Source organism: Hyperolius riggenbachi, chromosome 7 (assembly GCF_040937935.1).
Source record: "Hyperolius riggenbachi isolate aHypRig1 chromosome 7, aHypRig1.pri, whole genome shotgun sequence".
Classification (NCBI taxonomy): domain Eukaryota; kingdom Metazoa; phylum Chordata; class Amphibia; order Anura; family Hyperoliidae; genus Hyperolius; species Hyperolius riggenbachi.
In genome coordinates this window covers 281,764,130-281,786,481 of record NC_090652.1, presented here as the reverse complement: position 1 = coordinate 281,786,481, position 22,352 = coordinate 281,764,130, and the positions used below count along the sequence as shown (strand labels likewise).

At 42.9% G+C, this 22,352-nt stretch overlaps 1 protein-coding gene and 1 long non-coding RNA gene across 7 annotated transcripts in view; one reads left to right on the top strand and one right to left on the bottom strand.

Annotated features, from left to right (window-relative positions):
* Window positions 1–18,598, top strand: part of LOC137525079 (uncharacterized) — a 100,429-nt gene extending 81,831 nt beyond the window's left edge. Inside the window, exon 3 of the long non-coding RNA XR_011022857.1 lies at window positions 18,479–18,598. This is a non-coding gene — a long non-coding RNA (uncharacterized lncRNA). The remainder of the gene's footprint in view (window positions 1–18,478) is intronic.
* Window positions 16,765–22,352, bottom strand: part of ZEB2 (zinc finger E-box binding homeobox 2) — a 209,097-nt gene continuing 203,509 nt past the window's right edge. For all 6 annotated transcript variants that reach the window (XM_068245859.1, XM_068245861.1, XM_068245862.1 and 3 more), the window contains one exon: window positions 16,765–19,217. In XM_068245859.1, coding sequence (XP_068101960.1) covers window positions 18,640–19,217 — 578 coding nt within the window. In that variant the 3' untranslated portion in view covers window positions 16,765–18,639. The remainder of the gene's footprint in view (window positions 19,218–22,352) is intronic.

Genomic DNA, 22,352 nt, shown 5'->3' with positions numbered 1-22,352 from the left:
ATACAACCAAAAAACTTCATATTACGGGGATTTACATAGAAGATGGGAGCTTCTGTGAGGAACTTGAACTAAGCTCAGCTGTAGTGTCAATGTAAGTTTGTGACTCCAAGTGTTTGATCTCATACACCTAACAAGGAACAGGATGAAAGGTGAGTATAGCTTAGTTTTAGGGCCTGTTTCCACTTGTGGCGCACGCGTCAGCGAGACGCGCGGCGGCACTTCCGGGTCTGCGGGGACGCAGACAAATCCCATCAGATTTGCAGCTTCTCGCACAACTTCGGATGGAAAAGCCGGCTGAATCGCTAGCGCAAGCGATTCGTCCGCCAGCACTATTCATCCCTATGGCAGAGTTTCCCCGCGCAATTTGCCTGCGTGGAAACTCTGCGGATTCGGCGCGGTTTCCGCGCTAGTGGAAACGGGCCCTTAGAGTATAGGATTAGGGACTATTTTAGGAAAGTTAGTGTTCAGGGATAAGGGTAGGGGAGGGGCCAGGGGTAAATACGTTTTGCATTTAAAGGATACCTGACCAAGGCAAAGGATAAGGTGGGCTTGCTGTGATGTTCCCTCTTATCACCCTCCCATTCCCTTACCTGCTTGAACGGAAATTTTCCAACGTGTCTGATTAGTGCTGGTGTTCGAATTCAGGATCCGGCATTTGGAAACCTCATTAATGCCAAACACCGCAACTCAGCACCCAAGCTAGTGGACAGGGCCACGGGGTTGAAGTCCACGTCGTGTGTCACGTGATTCTGATGCTTCCTCCTTCTAAGCCAGAAGAAGGAAGCATCAGAATCAAGTGAGTGAACTCCCGGGTGCTGAAATGCGTTGTTCTCATTGCCTGGAAAACTTCTTATATATTGGTAAAGCAGCACTGCTTAGTTTGTTGCACTAGTCCTGTGTGCTGGTCCTTCTCACTTTATATTACCAACAGTGGCGTTCCTAGGGGGAAGCGGCAGGGGCGTTTCGGTAAGGGGTGGCACCCGGAGCCCTGTGCAGCCGCCCATGTCCATTGTGCTCGGCTCCCCCAGCTTAGGCAATGAATACAGAGTGTTGTGTCGAATGCAAAAGTGCTCCATGCTGATATCTCACCTGAGCGCCGGAGTCCAGCATTGTCTGACCTGTCACCGTTCAGCTCTCCCCCTAGTGCTGGCACTTCTTCCTGCACTCGTATAATCACGTGATGCAGGAAGAAATGCCGGAAGTTAGGAGGAGAGTTGAGCGGTGAGATTCATCTGCCATGATACAGTTGTAGCTGTCACGCTTAGGGCCGGATTTACCATAAGGCACTGTAGGCACGTGCCTACAGGCGCCTGATGAGGGAAAGGCGGTTCAATCCCCCCAACAAGTGCCTCCCTTTCTCCTTCCCTCTGCAGAGCCCTGATGAGAGTGTAAAGGAGAGATTACTCACTCTGCTCTCGGCATTCCACTGACAAGATCTCCCTTTATTTCAGGGTGCCACTAGCTACTTAAAGAGGAACTCCAGTGAAAATAATGTAATAAAAAAAGTGCTTCATTTTTTTTACAATAATTATGTATAAATCATTTAGTCAGTGTTTGCCCATTGTAAAATATTTTAAATCCCTGATTTATATTCTGACATTTATTACATGGTGACATTTTTACTGCTGGCAAGTGATGTAGCTGCTGCTAGCTGTTTTGGCAGTTGGAAACAGCTGTAAACAGCTTTTTCCCACAATGCAACAGGGTTCACAGACAGGAAACTGCCAGAAGTACCTGGGTACTCAGAGCTTCTTGTGGGAGGGGTTTCACCACAATATCAGTCATACAGCGCCCCCTGATGGTCTGTTTGTGAAAAGCAATAGATTTCTCATGTAAAAGGGGGTATCGGCTACTGATTGGGATAAAGTTCAATTCTTGGTCGGAGTTTCTCTTTAATACTTGGAAGCACCTCTAGCTACTTAATACTGAGGACATCTCTGGCTACCTAATGCTAAGGGGCACCTGTAGCTACCTATGACGGGCAACAGAAGTAAGGGAGAAGTGAAAGCTGGGCCAGTCAGCCACTTGCAGTGTGGTTCGTTGGGGGTTTGTAGGTTCATAGAGGGCAAAGACTAGGATGCCAGGACATCTGTGCCTATACGGTCACGCTCACTCCTTTTTATTTTAGGGGGGGGGGTGAATAATTGTCACCGGGTACCAAATACCCGAGGTACGTCACTGATTACCAACCCCATGTCTAATTAACTTGCAATCAATAAACAAATTGGCCAGAAAAGTCGTTTTGTGTTTGGCTTTCGTTACATGCTACCGGTTTCTAAATTCCTCGACATCACACGCTCACTTGTTCGGTGCATCAAATCAATAGTATCATCTATAAAATTTGATGTTATCCTTAGAGAAGCCGCTTCGAATACATTTCTTTTGTTTCACTTTTTGGACAATGAAAAAATATTCACTTTCTCTATCATCAACTGTAAATATATTCCGATATAAGCTTCAGTGATTTTAATGTTTACACAGATAATGCCACCGTAAATTACATAAGGGTAAACTATTAATTGTAAAATTACGAAAGGAAAAAAAAAATAAGCTGGGATTGTTAAGTCATTTTAAAGGAATTGCATTGTTCATCAGCATAAAACTTAATTTAAAAAGGAAATAAAGTTAATTAATCCCCACATCACAGAATGGGAAAGCTGGTGCTTAGACAAACTAGTTAGCCATAATATGATAAGTCTCCTGCTAACTGTAACTGAAATGGTTGCGGAGAGAAATCCATCAACAGATTCACCCTTCCGCTCCCACGTATTAATTGTCTAACGTTTTGCAATTGTCGTTATTTTTTTTTTTAGTTTTTTTTTTTAAAGGGAATAGATTCATTGAACACATTTAACAAAGTGGGTTTTCAAATGCAAAGCGGATTGCATTACAATTTGCCGTCATTAAAGTCAGATTCTTATTAAAGTATCAATCAATTTAACTCAGTGTTAATTGCCGTTTTGTCTCCAGTGGAGGAATTAAAGAAACACTCCAGTGGAACTTGGATATGTTTGTGCTTTGGGGGCGTGATCTGTTTTCCTGTTTGGTTGTCAATAAATGGGCAGGGCTGGCCCTACTATGAAGTTACCTGATTCGTACGATTCCGGTGGGAAAAAGGTAGGCGGGGCCGCCAGGAACCAAGCTGCGTAAATTTCCATGCAACATTTGCATAATCCTGCCTCAACTCAGAATTATTTGCATCTATTTAATTAGGGAAATGTTTATTTCCGATTCCGCGGAAATTCCAACTTCGCCAATGCCACTTTCTGTATTTCCGATCTTCCAATTTCCGATTTTCTGTTTTTACGATTCCCGATTTTCGAGGAGTATTTCAGTAGTCGTTTTTTGCATTAGAGGATGTGATTGGTCTAAAATTACCTCGGTGATCCAATTTTTGCATCCAATTACCAATTTACGGTAAATCGGATTTCTATGGAATTCCGATTTCCATTTACCGAGTTCCAGTGTAGATTTTTGCTTAACTTGAATCTGTTCTTAAGCAGGGACGGATCTAGACCAAGTTGCCCCAAGTTGCGCCTGGGGCAAGGTCAGGTTTTGCCGCCTAAACTGCCATTCCCCATCCAAATTTTGCCGCCTTTTTAAGAATTCAACAAACTGCGCCTGGGGCAAGAGACCCGCTTGCCCCCCCCCCCCCCCCCCCCCCTAGATCCGTCCCTGTTCTTAAGTCGGGAAGTTTGAAACCACTTCTTCAAACTTCCCCCACGGAAATGACATAATCACGACGGGATCGGGCCGTTCGTACTGGCGGGTTGTTCGTAAGTCGGGCGTCTGTAAACCGGGGACTACCTGTAGTTAGAATATCGCTGTGATAACATCATTTGGCAGCATGTACACCAGATTAACAATTCGGCATCTTGCAACCTCCCTCCAACAAGACAATGACATATAGGCAGTTAGCCTCTCATACTATATAGGCACCATTGCCTTAATAATACATAACATGGAGTGAGCCATACAATATATATATATATATATATATATATATATATATATATATATATATATATATATGTATATATATATATATATATATATATATATATATATATATATATAGCATGGCTCCCACCATTTAATAGTACCTATTTTGGGAAACAGCTCTGTTGAGTGGTATGGACATGCAAGTCTTACCAAGACTTGATCCTCCCTCTTCCTGGTCCCACTTGAGCACAACCCGCCCACTGATCCATCTTCCTAGCAGCGGACATGTTTCCTGCAGGCTGTGGCTGTGGTTCCATTATTCTCTCTTCCCTCCCAACACCCTGGCTGCCCCCTTTTGTGCTTCATGTTACTGACACAGGGCCAGGTTCATAACTAAAGGGGAGCAGTGGTGTGGGGGGCCCCATCTACCAACCTTCCCTTCCACTGATACAGGGGACTCTACTTCGGATCAGGGGTTTTTGTAACTAAATGATGGGCACACTTGTTTTATGACCCTTGTGAGATGAGCCCCAAGGCCTTAAGGGGCACCAAGGGGAGGAAGAGGATCATCGGGGGGGCATCAAAGTTTCTCTGGGGGGTCCCTTTGAATTGTAGTATTGCCACTGAACAGGACATGCCTGGAAACGGATGGAACCAAAGATGTCTGAAAGAGGTGAGAAAGGTTGCAGCAGCGCACATAAGGGCCAATTTTCAGAGGTGCCGAATCGGAAGCGGCACCCGTGCAGCTACAAAGCCGTAGTCGGATGCATGCTACAGAATATTGCTGCATTCCGTCCAGAATCGCGCTGGCATGCAATTTGAGCAGCATGCTATTGTCTGAATAGGCAGCGTTTCCCCATCCTACTCTCAAAAATGCTGCATATTCAGAATTAGTGGAAAGGGCCCAAGACAGTAAGGGCCTGTTTCCACGAGTGCATAATCCACAGAGTTACCATGCATGTGCTTCGAGCAGGGAAGCGCTGTCTATTCCGTCAATAGGCTTGCTGTCTGAATCGTGTTCTGGAGCTCTTTGGGTGGCATGCTGCAGTTTCACGCAGCAGGCAGGGATTTGGTTGCGTACTCACATCACTGCATGTGCCAACATGCGTCCCGCAAGACGCATGCCGGCATAGGTGAAACCAGCCCCACGGGTACTCAAATCCAGCTTAAATTGATTGTTTAAAGAGAACCTGAGGTGGGTTTTAAGAATCCTATTAGCAAACAGAGGCTGGTTCTGCATATAATCACCAGCCTCTGTTACTATACTGTCCCCCCCCCCCCAGGCCCCCCCCTCTGCTCTCTGCTGTCCCCATAAATCAAACCGCCGTGCTAGCGACACGCAGTATGTCACTAGCAGGCTGTTTTACATGCAGACTGTCACTCTCCGCCGCTCCCCCGCCTACTCTATAGCGCCGCTCCCTGTCTGCGTTCCTTCCCTCCAATCAGCTTACAGAGGCGGGGAGGGAAGGGGCGCTATAGAGGAGGCGGAGGAACGGCGGAGAGTGACAGTCTGCATGTAAACAGCCTGCTAGTGACATACTGCGTGTCGCTAGCACGGCGGTTTGATTTATGGGGGACAGCAGAGCGCGGGGGGGGGGGGGCTGGGGGGGAACAGTATAGTAACAGAGGCTGGTGATTGTATGCAGAACCAGCCTCTGTTTGCTAATAGGATTCTTAAACCCCACCTCGGGTTCACTTTAAGTAAAGGTCACCGTATAGACAAGCTTATTCGCTACTGTAAATCAGCCTGTTCTGTTCTATGGAGAAGGAGATGGGGAAATTAATGAAAAAAGCCCCACTGCGTGAACCATATCCAAAAAATGATACTAGTTCAGGCATGGGCAAACTCGGCCCTCCAGCTGCTACGGAACTACACGTCCTACAATGCATTTGCCTTTATGAGTCATGACTGTGGCTGTCAGACTCTTGCAATGCATTGTGGGATTTGTAGTTCCTTAACAGCTGGAGGGCCAAGTTTGCCCATGCCTGTACTAGTCCTTAGTTAGTGAACAAATCTGGCAGATCACCTACGGTATTGTCAGCTAAATTTTTGCCCAATATGATCAAGTAGTTTGGCAGCAGCAATCGGTTTCTGTAACTTTAGAGCTACAGCACGATCAGGTGACTAACGATTGCGGAATCGTTTTCGTGGTCAGCGCACAAGATGCGCACTGACACAACAAAAACCCTCCACAAGTGTATGAAGGGGGGAACCCAGCTTTGGTGCAAGCACCAGTAGAGGGCAATTCCCACCGGCAGATGGCGCTGTGGAGTGCAGACGAGTACAATCGCTGCACGGCCACAGATGCCCGATGGGGAATGTACAGATCAAGACAATGCGGGGCTGAACAGCCCTTAAAGAGAAAGAGCACAGGTACAGGATGAATGTGTGTTCACCAATCTAGTCGCGACCCTGCGACGGTGAACACACATCAGCAGAAACAAAAGTAGGAACGCAATCGCGAGAGAGGCGACTGCCAGAGGTGACACAAGGCTGAAGGAAGACAGGGCACGAGAGTAGCGAAGGCACAGCAAACAACAATGAGAAGTAACGAAAATAACAAACGCTAACTAAACGCGAACACCGCACTCATTCGCAACAGCGAACGCGTTTACAGCGTGGTCTCCGCGTGTTAAGCACAACAGAGACAAGCACGCCTAACTAACCACTGACAGACAAACACGAAACAAAGAACGCGAGCGCTTGCTTAGCGGTTACCTCACCGAGCCTACAGCAAGCGTTCGTATCAGACAAGACAGACTAACGGAAAACAGGAATACGAGAGGAAAGATCCACTGCTCTTTCCGTCAGAGCGAGTGCGATCTAAGCTCAGGAACAAGAAAACAGATCAGAAGGATCCACAGCGCTAGCGCAAGGCTAGTACGATCCAGACAAGACAGAACAGAGGGATCCACTGCCACTACCGCTAGAGGCTAGTGCGATCCAAGCAAGACAGAACAGAAGGATCCACAGCGCTAACACAAGGCTAGTGCGATCCAGGCAAGACAGAACAGAAGGATCCACTGCCACTACCACTAGAGGCTAGTGCGATCCAAGCAAGACAGAACAGAAGGATCCACAGCGCTAGCACAAGACTAGTGCGATCCAGGCAAGACAGAACAGAAGGATCCACTACCACTACCGCTAGAGGCTAGTGCAATCCAAGCAAGACAGATCAGAAGTGACTACCGGTAGCAACCGCTGCTCCGGTTTGCACCCAGACAAACAGAACGATTTCCTGTCGACCACCGCTGGGACAGGACAATCGCAACAGACAGACAAAACAGATATACAATCTAACTGCACTAGGGAAACTGGCTAGTGCAGTCCCAGGAATTACTCTAAGATAACTTTGACAAGATATAGCATGGCTGACACTCTAGGAGTGTTTCAACAAACCCTGAAGGAATGACCAGCAAAGGACTCTGGGAAACATAGCTTCTTATACTGCCAGCCCTCAAAGGGGACAGCTGGGCAATTTGCATGTATGCAAATCCCTCAGCAAAGCTACTCTGAAAGTTGCAAGATGAAGCCAGGTCTCCTTTCCAGAGACCTGCATCCCTCAGACATAAGGAATGGTCAAACAGCTGTCTGCCTGTGCAGCCAGCTGAGCGGATCCTTACAGTGACACTAAATAAAAGACAAGACGATTGACCGTTATGTTGCACTTTTTTTTCTGGCAGACTCAAAGCGCCTGAGCTGCAGCCACTAGGGTGTGCTCGGTAGGCAGTAGCAGTGTTAGGGAAACTTGCCCAAGGTCTCCTTACTGAATAGGTGTTTGCTTGCTTACTGAACAGGAAGAGCCAAGATTCAAACCCAAGTCTCCTATATTAGAGGCTGTGGGCCATATGCAATTCACCTTTTCACCTGTGTTTTCTCCTAGGTGATATTTTTAAACTTGTCAATAAAATGCCTTTTAAGCCCCCAGAAGGCAAGAAAATTTATTAAAATAATTTTGATATTACTTTTTCACCAACTTTTTGGTACTTTTTTAGTTGAAAAGTACTGGAAAGTTATTTAAAATCAAAGATGAAAAATTATCTCCTAGGAGAAAACTCAGGTGAAAAAGAGAATTGCATATGGCCCTAAGCCCTTAAAGTTGACATGTACTCGTGCACAGAGCACAAGGAAAACACAGATTAATCCACCCCATTTGTGTTTAGAGAGAAGAGCTTGTCTAACTCCAACTCAGCTGCAAGAAATCACAGTTGTAATTTGAGCTCTCAGTTGTGTCAGCACGGGAATCTCGGCAGTCCTTGGCAACTTCAGCTAATTTGTAAACAAAGGGTGTTAACCCTTTGTCTGCTTACATGAAAGCAGAAAGTAGACACACTGTAGATTTATTGCAGGCTTTCTGTGGGCTGCAACAAATGAATGTTTTCCTGTAAAGGTTATTATGCCGCTGGTTATCTTTTAGATCAGAGAGGAAGTTCTGAGTTAGGGTGTGCTTTAACCATTACACTATTCAGCCACTGCACTAGCAGCAAAGCTTTATGGAGTTATAGGCTAGGAGAAGACAGTTGCTATTACAATAGGAGTCTTTGGAGCTTGAAGTTTCTTCTGTGTGACATATTACAGGCGCCTCACTAGATAACATTAACAGCAACTGTTTACAACAGGGGCATGCTGCTGCTACTAATCTCCTAGCGTGTCAGATTTATAGGGTGGAGTATAAAGATTCCAGCTTATGCTAGCCATACATCTGTCAATAAATATGATTGATTTCAAGCAGTGTCAATCCTTTTGACTGAATCTGTGCCTTTGCTTACCTTGCTAGAGGCCAATCATACCACGGGATGGTGATAGCATAGCAGATAGCATTCAACACTTGCAGCAATTCAAACCTAGGCCAGGACACTATCTGCATGTTTATGTGGGTTTCATCTGAGCACTCCACCCACATCTGAAAAATACACCCTCGGTGGCGTAGTGGTTAGTGCTCTAGCCTTGCAGCCCTGGGTTCAAACCCCAGCCAGGGCACTATTATTATTATTATTTATTGGATTTATATAGCGCCAACATATTACGCGCATATTACTCTATCTGCGCAGAGTTTGTATGTTCTCCCCGTGTCTGTGCGGGTATCCTCCGCAGGGCCGGATTTAGGCCAAGGCCGGTTGGCCAAGGCCTAGGGCACCACAGGAAGAGGGGAACCAAAGCAACAGGCTAAACTGGTGCAGCATTTGCAAGCTTGGAAATGCTGCAATGCAGGGAGATCACGCAAGCGCCTAACCGCAGTACTCTGCTGCCAGCCGCCTATGAAGCGGCCACCTTGCTCTCTGTACACGTTTTCATTGTGGTCGGTGGCTCTGGACTTGAGCAGCATTGGAGACGGAAAGGAATAGGAAGCGTATGCACTGGAGACGAAATGAGTGACACTGATGGCTACTGCGGTGTGAAGGTGAGCTGGCTACCTGTACTGAAGGGAGTTGGAAAAGGAGGGATTAAGGGAGTCATCTGGCTACCTATACTAGAGGGAAGGGGGAGTGGTCATCTTGCTACCTATACCGAAGGGGGGTGGCTGGTGACAGTGGCCTTGGGTGGTGAAGAGTACAAATCCGGCCCTGATCCTCCGGGCACTCCAGTTTCCTCAAACATTCCAAAAATATACAGATAAGTTAATTCGCTTCCCCCTAAATTGGCCCTATTATTATGAGTCAATCTGAGGCACAATTCAGTGACAAGACAATATGCTCTGTACAGCGCTGCACATGTGCTATATAAATACTGAATAATAATAATATACCGTCCGTTAACTCCCTTCCCCCCCCCCCCCCCCCAAAAAAAAAAAAACAAAAAAAAAAATGTGGCCTTAGGTTATGGGATTAGATTGTGAGTTTCTCTGAGGACAGTTAGTGACATGGCTAAGGACTCTGTAAAGTGCTGCAAGAGACGGCAGCGTTATATACAGTAGATACATTATAATAATATCAGAAATGGTTATTGCCCTGAACAATTACTTCCAAGTATAAAGTGATTGATTATACATCAATTCCCCAAATAATTGTTAAAAGAAACATCATCTCCCAGGGACAGTCCACTAAAGAGAGATGCTGGAGCTGGAATGGTTGAGCAAGAAAGTCTATAGGGAGCATATTTTACAATTTAGTATTTATATAGCGCCGAGCCGCCGACATTCCGCAGCACTGTTCAGAGTATATTGACTTGTCACTTACTGTCCTTTAGAGTAGTTCACAATCTAACCCCTACCATAGTCATGCCTATGTATGTATTGTGTAGTGTCAGGCCCCATTCACACTAGAACGTTTTGCCGCAATTTCGGCAAAACTCTCAAACGCTAGCGCTTTTGAAAAGCGCTAACGTAATGAAACCCTATGGGCCCGTTCTTACTTGGACGATTTGCGCTAATCACCACAAAATGCCCCAAAACGGGCAAAAACTCCAAACGCAAACGCGTAGCCTGCATCATTTTCAGGCGATTTCCCAGCGATTGCGTTTCAGTGCTATAGAAGCGCTAAACACGATCACCACAAAATTGCCGCGTGAAATCACGGAAAAATCACTTCTGCAAAAATTGAAAACGCAGGTGTGAATAGAGCCTCAGGGCCAATTTTAGGGTAAGCCAATTAACTTACCTGTATGTTTTGGGGATGTGGGGGAAACTGGAGTGCCCCGAGGAAACCCATACAGACATGGCAAGAACATAGAGAACATACAAACGCCTTCCAGATAGTGCCCTGGCTGGGATTCAAACCAGTAACCCAGCGCTGCAAGGCAAGAGCGCTAACCACTACACCACCGTGCTGCCCAGTTCTCCAATCACAGCAGCATCTACAACATGAAGCATTCTAATTGGCCAAAAAGTGTAGGTGTATTACTACTACAACTGATCTAAAACCTAGCAGTTTGAGAGAGTGCTGTCCACCCAATCACTCTTCCTATGGACTTTCACGCTAGTGCCAAGGTGCTGCCATCTGCTGCACTTATTCTAGCAGCAGAGACCCCCCTCCATATGCAGTGGGAAGAAGCCAATCACAGCCTCTGCCCTGCTGCTAAGCTGATATGACCTAACACTTTCAATCCTTTCTGGGTGTAATGGAAGCCAGAGGATACCTTTGCTAACAGCAGGTAAACATTCAAGCTACATGCACCTAATATTCCTGGTGAAATTTACACCAACAATCCCAGTGCTATCATGCTTAACTGCTAGCCTGGCTCTTAAATAATTCATTAAAATGTTCTGGTTGCTTTGAGCAACAGGCTTTTTCCACTTCCTCCACTCTACACAAATCAGGTGATTTTTCAAGTCAAGTGACAAAAAAAGTCTGATACTTACCTATGGAGAGGAAAGGCTCTGGACCCTATAGAGCCTTTCCTGTCTTTTCCTGCTCCCCTCGTTCCAGTGTTGTCACCCTGTTGTGTGTTCTCGACCTGTTGGCTGAATACACGTCCATGAGCCCATGCAAAGACGGAGGACTCTGTACTGCGAATGTGTGAGCACGCTTGCGTGTGTCCTCGCGCATGCGCAGTACGGAGCCGCCCGTCTTTGGAAGTACTTGGGGACACGAGTTCTACTGAAGCCTTCTGAGGCGCCAATTTACTTGACCTTTACTTTAAATCTTTTTTTCATGTGCGTTCTCTTATCCATGCTCTCTGCATGAGTAGTTCTTTTTGCACACTATTCTAGAATACGCTGAAGCTCCCCTTCTCCCATGCACTTCCGGAGCCCCCTTTAGCATGCAGCCTTTCTATTTTATTGTACCCCTCCCCTTTTATAGATGCAGAAGGCCCACTCTACCATATGCTGCTCCTCCAACGTGTATTCTCCCTAGGCCAGGGCCGGATTTACAACTAAGAGGCCTGTAGGCACAGGCATTGTGGCGCCCTAAACTCCGCCCCTCATCACAGCCCAAACTTCCAAGTAAAAATATTCTGAACTCTGATTCCTGCCTTATGTCACTAACTGCCTTTAGAATCTTACAGTCTGATCACTGTCTCATATCATCCTTAGTGTAGGGTGTAAGTACCTGAGGTCAGTGATATGAGGCAGGGATTAGACTGTAAGCTCCTTAGGTCAGTGATCTGAGGAGGGGGGCTGCTTCTCCCACATAAGGCACCTGTAGGCACTTGCATACAGTGCCTTATGGAAAATCTGTCCCTGCCCTAGGCTACGGATTCTGTGGCCTTTCCTTTGCCATGTTTTCGCTTTGTGAAGGACCGGACAGGATGTGCGTCCTTCTGTCTTTATCCTAGGTTGTCAAAAGAGGAAGTTCTTCACAGCAGAATTGTGAGATGGCCATGTCCTTCTCAGATTCTAGCAGTAGAGTGTTGTACCATATTCAGGGGCGTAGCAATAGGGGGTGCAGAGGTAGCGACCGCATCGGGGCCCTTGGGCCAGAGGGGCCCCGAAGGGTCCACCCTGTATCACAGTATTACCTCTCTATTGGTCCTGTGCTGGTAATAATCACTTCTATAGATGCTTTGAATAGTAGTAATCCTTAACACACTGTTCCCCATCCCCTTCTTGCACCTCTGACACTGTGGTTGCCATTGGCAGGTTTTGGTGCGCCGTATCAATTGTTATGTATAGAGTGCTTGGGGGGGCCCCATGTAAAACTTGCACCGGGGCCCACAGCTCTTTAGCTACGCCACTGACCATATTCGCCATTGGTGAAAGCTATTTGTGGTTTACTGTTATAACAGTCATTAGATTTGTGTGCAACTCCGATGGCAAAGCGCTGAGGAAAATGAGTCAGTGTTAAATAATTGCATACTAATAATATTAATAATTCAACATGTCTAGAATAGATATCTGGGCAGCCTTAAAACTTGATAATTTCCCCCTCTCATTGAAATGAGCCTAAGGGCTCGTTCACACGTTTTTGACATTTTTTAAGCGTTGCCGATTTTCAAAATCGCCCTGAAAGCGCTTGTGAAATGATTCTCTGAGATAGTTCAAACGAACCGCTCAGGAAAGCGGTGCATGGGCCATTTTTGAGTAAAAAGGTGAGTTTTGAGGGCCTTCTTGAAGATGTTGAAGGAGGGGGACTCCTTTTTATTATTATTATTATTATTATTTTTTATTTATATAGCGCCAACATATTCCGCAGCGCTTTACAAAGCACAATAAGACGACAAGGGGAACATAGATACAACTAACAAATATACAGCAGAGTTCCAAGCAGCACAAATATTGTTACAAAAACAGTAAACATTAGGAGGATGACCCTGCCCTTGCGAGCTTACAATCTAATGGGTAGTGGGGGACACACTAGGTAAGGGGGTGGAGGATGGATGAGGCAGTGATTCTTTGCCTCTGATTACATTGTGACAAATAAGTAAATAAAGGGCTATAGAATGTTATAAGCTTGTCTGAAAAGGTGTGTTTTAAGAGTGCGTTTGAAGATGTCCAGGTTTGAAACATGACGTACAGGCTGTGGAAGAGAGTTCCAGATAAGGGCTGAGGCTCGTGTAAAGTCCTGGATGCGAGCATGAGAGGAGGTGATCAGCTTAGAGGCCAGGAGAATTTCTTGGGAGGAGCGAAGGTTGCGGGAGGGACAATATCTTGAGATTAGTGAGGAGATGTATGGAGAAGACAACTCGTGGAGGGCTTTGTATGTTAGAGTCAGGAGTTTGAACTGGATCCTCTGGGTAATGGGTAACCAGTGGAGAGAACGGCACAGTGGGGCTGCATCGGAAGAGCGTGTGGAAAGGTGAATGAGGCGGGCCGCTGCATTTAGAAGGGATTGGAGAGGAGCTAGCCTGTTTTTTGGTAGGCCACAGAGCAGGGTGTTGCAGTAGTCTAGGCGGGACTCCTTCAACATCTTCAAGAAGGCCCTCAAAACTCACCTTTTTATTCCGGTGTACCCCCCCCCCCCCCCCCCCCCACACACACACACACTAGTGTTCTAAACCAGCAGCTGAACTCTGGTCCCCTACCTTTTGTGTCCCCACCTCTCCCTCTAGATTGTAAGCCTTCAGGCAGGGTCCTCCTCCTTGTATCTCCTACCTGATTACGCACCTCCATTGCCGTACACCCATCCTATGGATCTGAGTGAAGTCAACTTGCCTAATATCCATGCTCCCATCCAGTGACTGACTAAGCATTACCTTGTACTCATACTGTGCTGCGTGATCTGGTTTGCATGTATTCCTGTATTGTCATATTGCTGTATGTCACCCTAAATATTTTCTGTAACCTTAACCAATGTAAAGCTCTGTGTAATATGTTGGCGCTTTATAAATACAATAAATAAATGAAATAAATAAATGGGGTCAGTTTGGATATAAAAATTGCTCAGAGAAGCCCTTCTATACATGGTTATAGGCCACAAAAAGCTTTGTAATATCCTATTTGGTGTATTTGCAAGCAAAAACAGCTTATTGGCCCATATGCAATTAACTTTTTCTTCTAAGTTATCTCCTAGGGGATAATTTTCACATTCTCTATAAAATAATTTTTCAGCATTTTACAATTGATAAAGTACCTAAAAGTTGGAGAAAAAGTGCCATCAAAATTATTTTAAGTATTTTCTTGCTTGATGGGGGTTTAAAAGGCATTTTATGACAAGTTGTAGAAATATCACCTTGGAGAAAACTCAGAAGAAAAAGTGAATTGCATATGGGCCCTGATCACTTACAGGTTTTTTTTGTCTGCTGAAAAACTCTACTACATATATGGAATTGGTCCATAATTTCTCACCCCTGGTTGTTTGTTAGGACTCTCGTGAAAAATGTTCTATAGTTATGACCTCTTTGGGTATAGAAATCATCTTTCTGAGGATAATTTATGAATATATCACTTAAAGCGGAATATAACCCAGCATTTCAACTTTACTCTAAAACATTATTTACAGCATATTATATGCAACCAGCATTTTTTTTTTTACTAGACCAGCATTGGAAGGGTTACACACAGAGCTTTAAAGTTCCTTGGAGAGAAATGCTGCCGAAGTTTAGATAGATACATTTAAGTAAACACAATGTAACAAGTGTGGAATGTGACACACACTGACTGTGCAGGAGCTCCCGGGACACAGAGAGAGAGTGAGCCACATTCCTCACTTGTTACATTGTGTTTACTTAAAGAGAACCTGTACTGAGTAAAAATATTTAAAATAAACACATGAGGTAACTTCAAATGAACATTGCATAGTTACCTTGCCATCAGTTCCTCTCAGAAGCTCACCATATTCTTCTGACAATAATCCCTTCCAGTTCTGACAATATTTTGTCAGATCTGAAATATATCAGTTGCTTTCAGTTATAGCTGAGAGGAAAACTGATGTACCAGGTAATGTCCATGTTTCCCTATGGCTCAAGTGGGTGATGTTACAGTTTAACTGTGTGCTGACCAGAAAGCTGTTATGGGTAATGGCCATTTTGAAAATGGAGGACGGAAAATTCCCTTAATCACAGTGAACAAATAGGATGAGGGACAGGACAAAGACACTGAGGAGTAGACTACACGGGAGGTAAGTATGATTTGTGTATGCTTATTTTGACTTTTAATTTTCAGTTCAGGTTTTCTTTAAATGTATATGTAAACTTCGGCTGAGGCAGCATTTCTCTCCACGGAACTTTAAAGCTCCGTGTGTAACCCTTTAAATGCTGGTCTAGTAAAAAATATGCTGGTTGCATATAATATGCTGTAAATAATGTTTTAGAGCAAAGTTGAAATGCAGGGTTATATTCCGCTTTAATGCTATGTTATTCTATTGTACTGATCTACTGAGCTGGCCTCCATAACGTAAAAAGTAAAAACTATCCCCACAGAATAGCATAGTGTTGAGTGATATTTCTGAGTTTCATATTTTTTTTTTCTCTTGGTCAGTGTACAAAAAGTTGGGACGTAAAACCAGAATAAAGTACAACAACAAAGAGAACAGAGAAAAATGTACATTAGAAAAATAAATTACAATAGCACTTACAGAGAATCTCAGTGTATGCATATTTTTTTTTTCAGCTAAAGGAATTCAGTAAACTACATTTGAGGGGTAATATACTGAAGGAGATGTGTTATGAAATGTAATCAAACAAAGCTGTATTCACTTCATGTATCCAATCATGTGCATGGAGTTAAAAAAAATACTAACTTCTCTGCATGAAATTAGATGCTCAAAGTAAACACACCTCCTATTCACTGTATTCCTTGCAAATCTACTTCAGAACATGTACTCGTTTTACTGGGTACCAATTACACATGTTATGTACAGTGAATTGATTTGAATATATCTATATAAATCTGTGCTTAGCAAGGGAATATAATATATATATATGGGACAAGACAATATATTCTCTGTACAGCGCTGCGGAAGATGTTGGCTATATAAATACTAAAATATATACTACAAGCTATATACAAAACCATGTGAGACATATTTTCAATGTTATTTTCTGTTTTATCTTTCAGAAGGGTTCAGGGCATTTATTTTCCACTCTTTAAACTTTATTGAAGTTATGTCGTAATTATAAGTCAAATAAATGGACTACAAGTTAAAAAAACAAGAATAAATCCCTGCAATAAAAAAAAAAAAAAATCAGTGTACGTTCAGTATTATTCAAACGAAGCCTGAGTGATTGGGCTGCTGTCTTTTTAGTAACAGCATTGCATTGTACAGATTTTGCAAAATAGGTACAACCAAGTAAAAAAAAATAGCTATATAAAATTGGAAATCAAATTCTCTGATAGTAAAAAAAAAAGCAGTGGCGAAACTCGTTATTGAATGAAACTTCAATGATTTGTAAAATATAATTAATGATTTTAAGGAAAAACATATTTTTAGAACTAATTAAATGCCCCTTTAATGTAAAACATTTTTGAAATATTATACACAAATAACATTACAGATATTTAAATCTCATGTAACATGGACTTTTTATTATTTGTTATTAAAGGATAAAAGTTTGTTTAAAGTTTGTCTTCCAGGTATGCAAATACAGGTGAGCTATATATCACAAATCCACAGGAGCATAGATACCTTTTATGATAAAACACACTTATGAAATTAGGGTTCACATGTGCAATTGTATGACCGATAACTCAGAGATAAAATTATGATTTCACATAACATCTAAACATTAAAAGGATTTTACCAAGGATCAGTAAAAATCACCAAAATGAATTTTTTTTATAAGTAGTCAGTCACACTTTGCATAGTTTGGCTACATTTTTATTTGAGCATGGTCATTTTCAAGAGAAATTACAAATTGAAAATTCAATAATACTTTTACAAAGACAAGTCAGGAAAGATTTTTTTCATGGTATCATACATTGTATTTAACAGTCCCTCTTTTTTTTTTTTTAGCTAAAAAACAAGATGAAAGTGGAATTTTTTCAGTTGAAAATACAGTGTTTTCACAAGATCGTATCAAAAGTTCCCAAATTTGGAATTTCCAGTAATTGGAAAGAAATAAAACAAAAAAATAAAACAAAATAAAATAATAAAAGTGAAAAAAAAATCGCATTTCACAATTAATGTTCCAAAACACAATAAATGCTCTTCTCTTTACGTAAAATTTGCCCAAGTGATCAACATCATGTTCCTTTTTTACTAAAATATATCTATATTGAAGAACTATTATACTGTACACTACAGTATGAAATAAATAAAATTAGGAAATATAAAATGAGCCACATAAATAAAATGTTATTTGACCTAAAAATTAAATGAATGAAAAAAAAATTTGCAAAAAAAAATTTGGTGTAATACTGACAAAATTAATGAACAAAAAAAAATAATAATAATAAAATACAGAAATAAATTGCACAAACATATGTAAACTAAGGAACTGCCACCTATTCTAATACTGACATGGGTGCTTCAAAGAACAGGGTAAGCTTAACACTGAAGCTGGTGCATTGGTAACACAAGTTACCTTCTTAACACTGTACAAGGATGGCACTTGCAGAAACACACAGATTAAAAGGTTTGCATATAAGGCTTGTTTTCTTTAAAAATAAAAAAACACATTACAAAAGCTTTCTTTAATTATCATCCTTCCTTTTTTCCTTCTGATCCAGGTCACTCTTAAGACTTCAGTATGTCCATTTTTTTACACATGCTTTACTTCTTGTTCCTTCACATTAAAAATAAAAAAATAAAAAAAAATAAAAAAAAAAAAAAAACAAATAAAATAGGCCTAAAATTGTGTGGTTACTTACTGTAGCATGAAACTGAGAAATGAGGAATAGCAAAGTAAAGTTATGAAGGAATTTTAATACAGGTGTATTGCGTGCGAGCACCTTAAATTAAAAAAATGGAGTGATAATATTGATGTACAGCAGTGCGGGCACTTTTTTTTTTAAATTTTAAAATGTATTAATATAAATTAGAAATATCTTTTTTTTTATAAGTTTGTAGTGATATATAAGTAGAGTGCAATTCGTACAATTAACTATTTTGTGCTTAAAGAATAAATGCTATTAAACACAGGGTTTAGTCTCTGAAACCACACAGTTTCTAGGCCTTTTTAATACTGTACAAAAGTTTTGCATAATGCAGTTCTCAACAACGACCACCTCAAACTTCAATTTGACTCTTATTTAATTTTTTTTTTATTTTGTTTTGGCAGAACTGCCCCGCCCCCCTCCCCACCCTTTCAGTTCATCTGTACAGGCTTCCTGGAAGCTTCAGGCACGTGCATGAACAGCTTTTGAACACAGCAGAGTTTTCAAGCAAGTAACAAGACTACTGGATAAAATAAAATTCGTAAGCTTAAAATGCAGTAGTTTATTACATGCCGTCCTCCATGTTTTCTTCCTCGTGATCCGACTTAATTTCCATTTTGCCGTCTTCCGAACTATCATCCATTGAATGTTCACCGTTCTCTTCCTCGTCCCGAATCGTGTCCGGATCTGTGTCCATGCTCTTGTTCTCGCTTTCTTCCTCTTCCTCTTCAAACTCTTCATCGCCATCTTGCCTTCTCAGCTTATCATAAACGTCCTCAACCTCCTTATCATGGTCTCTTTCACTCTCCCCGTCTCTAAGCATACTTTCCCGTTCCTCTGAGTCAGAGTAGCCCTGAGGAGTAATACTCTGTAGGTAAGCTCGATTCATCAGCAGCTCAGTTGGTTCTAGGTGACCCTTCTCTCTTGCTTCCCTTTCGGCAGCTTCCCTTTCCTCAGCTTCTCTCTTACAGTAGGAATACCTGTGGTTCATGTGCTGTGAGTAAGACCCCGAGTGTGAGAAGCGCTTGCCGCATTTGTCACATTGGTATGGCTTCTCGCCAGAGTGCAGTCGTGAATGTTCTATTAGGTGGTGTTTGTGTTTGAATGCCTTTTTACAAATTTGACACTGGTGTGGCCTTTTTCCTGTAACAAAAAAAAAGAAAATGTATGTTAAATTCTACACTATTAAAAAAGCTTCACCCAATATGTAATAATAACAATAACAGGAGTAACAGCAGAATGAAGATACTATATTTTGATTAATCCCCATGATTTACATTTGATCTCTCCCACATTTTCAAATTTTGTTAAACACGACTTCTTAATCTTAAAGTGAATGGGAACCGCATTTAAAAAGATGAGACAGATACTTACCCAAGGAGAGGGAAGGCTCTGGGTCCTATAGAGCCTTCCGGCTCCTCTCCTGGTCCCCTCGTTCCAGTGCTGGCTCGCCCGGTAGCAGTATTTGACTAAATCAGTCAAATACTGCTTTATCCGGCCGAAGGAGGCTTCAGAAGTCTTTAGGGAGCCCGAGTGCTCCTGAAGAAGGGCGGCCCTGTACTACGCTCTCTTGCACGCTCACGCCTGTGCAGTATGGAGCCACACGTCTTCGGGAGGACACGGCTCCCGACGACTTCCAAATACCCTTTCGGTGGGGGATTGAAACGGGGGGGGGGGGAGCCAGCACAGGATAGAGGGCACCGAGAGAGGAGACGGAAGGCTCTATACTACCCAGAGCCTTCCCTCTCCTTAGGTAAGTATTTGCTTCATGTTTTTTTAAATGCGGTTCCCATTCACTTTAATCTTAAAACACCAGACTAGAAGTATGAGGATGACAACAGCAATCATCCAGGAAAAAAAATCCAAACTGGATAACTTTCTTTCTCAGGGTTGAGTTGAACAGCTGAAACAGGAGAAACTGGAAGTGGCATAAGGGTATAAGATCATTTCCCAATGTGACCACAGAGAGTCAAATTGTACAATGACCATAATATCTGTATATTGTGGAAGAACAGAATTGTCTTCTACAAAAGGTGCACTTGCAGAAATGAGTCCCTGGTTTGAATCTGCACTAGGACACTATCTGCATGGAGTCTCCATGTTTTCACCATGCTTGTATGGGTTCTCTCCATATTTATGTGAGGTTCCTCCAGGCACTTCAGTTTCTTGATCCCAAAAACATACAAATAAGTTAATTGGTTTTCCGTAAAAAAAAAATGGCCTTAGACCACGATGGACATGTCACTATGGTAGGGATTAGATTTTGAGCATCTCTGAGGGACAGTAAGGCTTGGTTCCCACTTGTTGAAAAAACATACCCGTTGTACAGTATACATTTTTTGTGAGCTCTACTTAGTGCAGGAAGCGGATCTTATTGTTAAAAATAGGATCTGCTTCCACAAAAAATGATCAGTTGCTGCATGTGTAATGCAAAGTCCAAACTTGCTACATTTTTCCGGACAAGCGGAGGCATTGCCCATAGTAACCTATAATGCAACGCTTCTGCCCCGGACACAAACACGGCAGTAAAACGGAATGGATCCAAAACTGTCCACTCCACTCTGTGCTGAACAGATCCACCGAAATGGGAACCGAACTTTAGTGACAAGACAAGTAAACTCAAAATAAATAAATACTTTAAAAATTAAAATAAATGGAGATTGTAGGAGGAGCAGGGGGTGCCCCCCTATTGACTCCATGGAAAAGGATAATTTCCACCTGCAGTCCTCCACAGTTGTAAGAAGCCAGTGGGGGGTTCCAGGCAACCATATTCAGCCTCTAGATAAAATATCAGTGCACTGTGCTTTAAGAAAAGAAGAAATCATTGCCTTTGTTTTTTTATGCCTCTAATATTCAGAAACATGGCTGCTCTTGCTGCTGAGTGCCTGGGAAGCTCAGTGTTTGCAGCAGCAGCGTGTACATTCTTCAGGCCCAGGACTGGAACTTGAGAGTAACACCAAGCCCAAACACATCTGGCCAATGCCAGGCTACAAATAGTCCAGGAATGTCTTTCACACCTTCCATAGCGGCCATGCTTGACGTTTCATTCAAAAATAGATCTGACACTGAATGCTTGACAGCATGATGCCGGGGCACAAGACCGAGACACATGATGCAACTCAAAGACACACATAGGCATCCTACCGCACTGCACCGTACAACTAGAGTTTGGAACATTAGAACAGTGAATGGAGATACATAAGATGTGTTGTATGGATAGTACGAAGCAAGAACAGCTTACTGGTGCTCCTACCACATTCTAATGGGAAGTGTTGACTTAAGAAAACCTCAAAGAGAACATACAAATTGCACGCACAGAGTGTTCTTGCTGAGAGTGCTAACCCCTTAGTCCTCATGCTTCGTGTTCATTTTTCTTAGGTTCTCTACACATGTTTGTTTTTGAGGGCAATATACACAGGTGTTTTAATGCCCTCTAAAATATCCATGTTATCTAATGAGTCGCGCTTAAGTGGCTAAGGGCAATTATCATAGGCAATTATCTGGTGACATTAAGCGGTCCTCAACTGGCACAAGTGGACAAGGGTATTAAATAAGGGTGTTTTAATGTCCTCTTAAACATTTGTGTCATCTAATGAGCCAGGTCACACCCAAGCAGTTGAGGGCAGTTATTATAGGCACTCCATGCAACCTTTGGTGATGACAAATTGCCCTCAACCACCATTTGTGAATGTACATGTGAGAGTAGGGTTGCTGCATGAGGAAGAAGAAAAGTACTGTGTATGAAAGAGGGGAACTGGTGTCCATAGGAGACTGCTGGACATGGAAGCAAGGAGAGGGGTGCTAATCTTCAAGGGTCGGGGTAAGGGCCGGAGCTACCATAGGAAAAAAGGTGCAATTGCCCCAGAGCCTGTAGGGGCCCCCAAGTTGTCCCCCAGGGACTCTGCAGAGTCTGTTAAGTTGGGAGGTGATTGGGGGAGGGTCAGCAGCCTGCTCAGGGGCACAGGAGGAAAATTTGGCTGCAACAAAGGGCCTCTAATGGCGCTTTTTGGTCGGGGGGTGTCTGTTGGGGGGCCCCCAGGCTAATTTTGCCCTAGGGCCCAATTGTTACTTGAACCACCCCTTACTCGTGGTGTAGGTATAATGCCTAATACACACCATACAATTTTCTGTTAAAGAGACTCCGTAACAAAAATTGCATCCTGTTTTTTATCATCCTACAAGTTCCAAAAGCTATTCTAATGTGTTCTGGCTAACTGCAGCACTTTATACTATCACGGTCTCTGTAATAAATCAATGTATCTCTCTCTTGTCAGACTT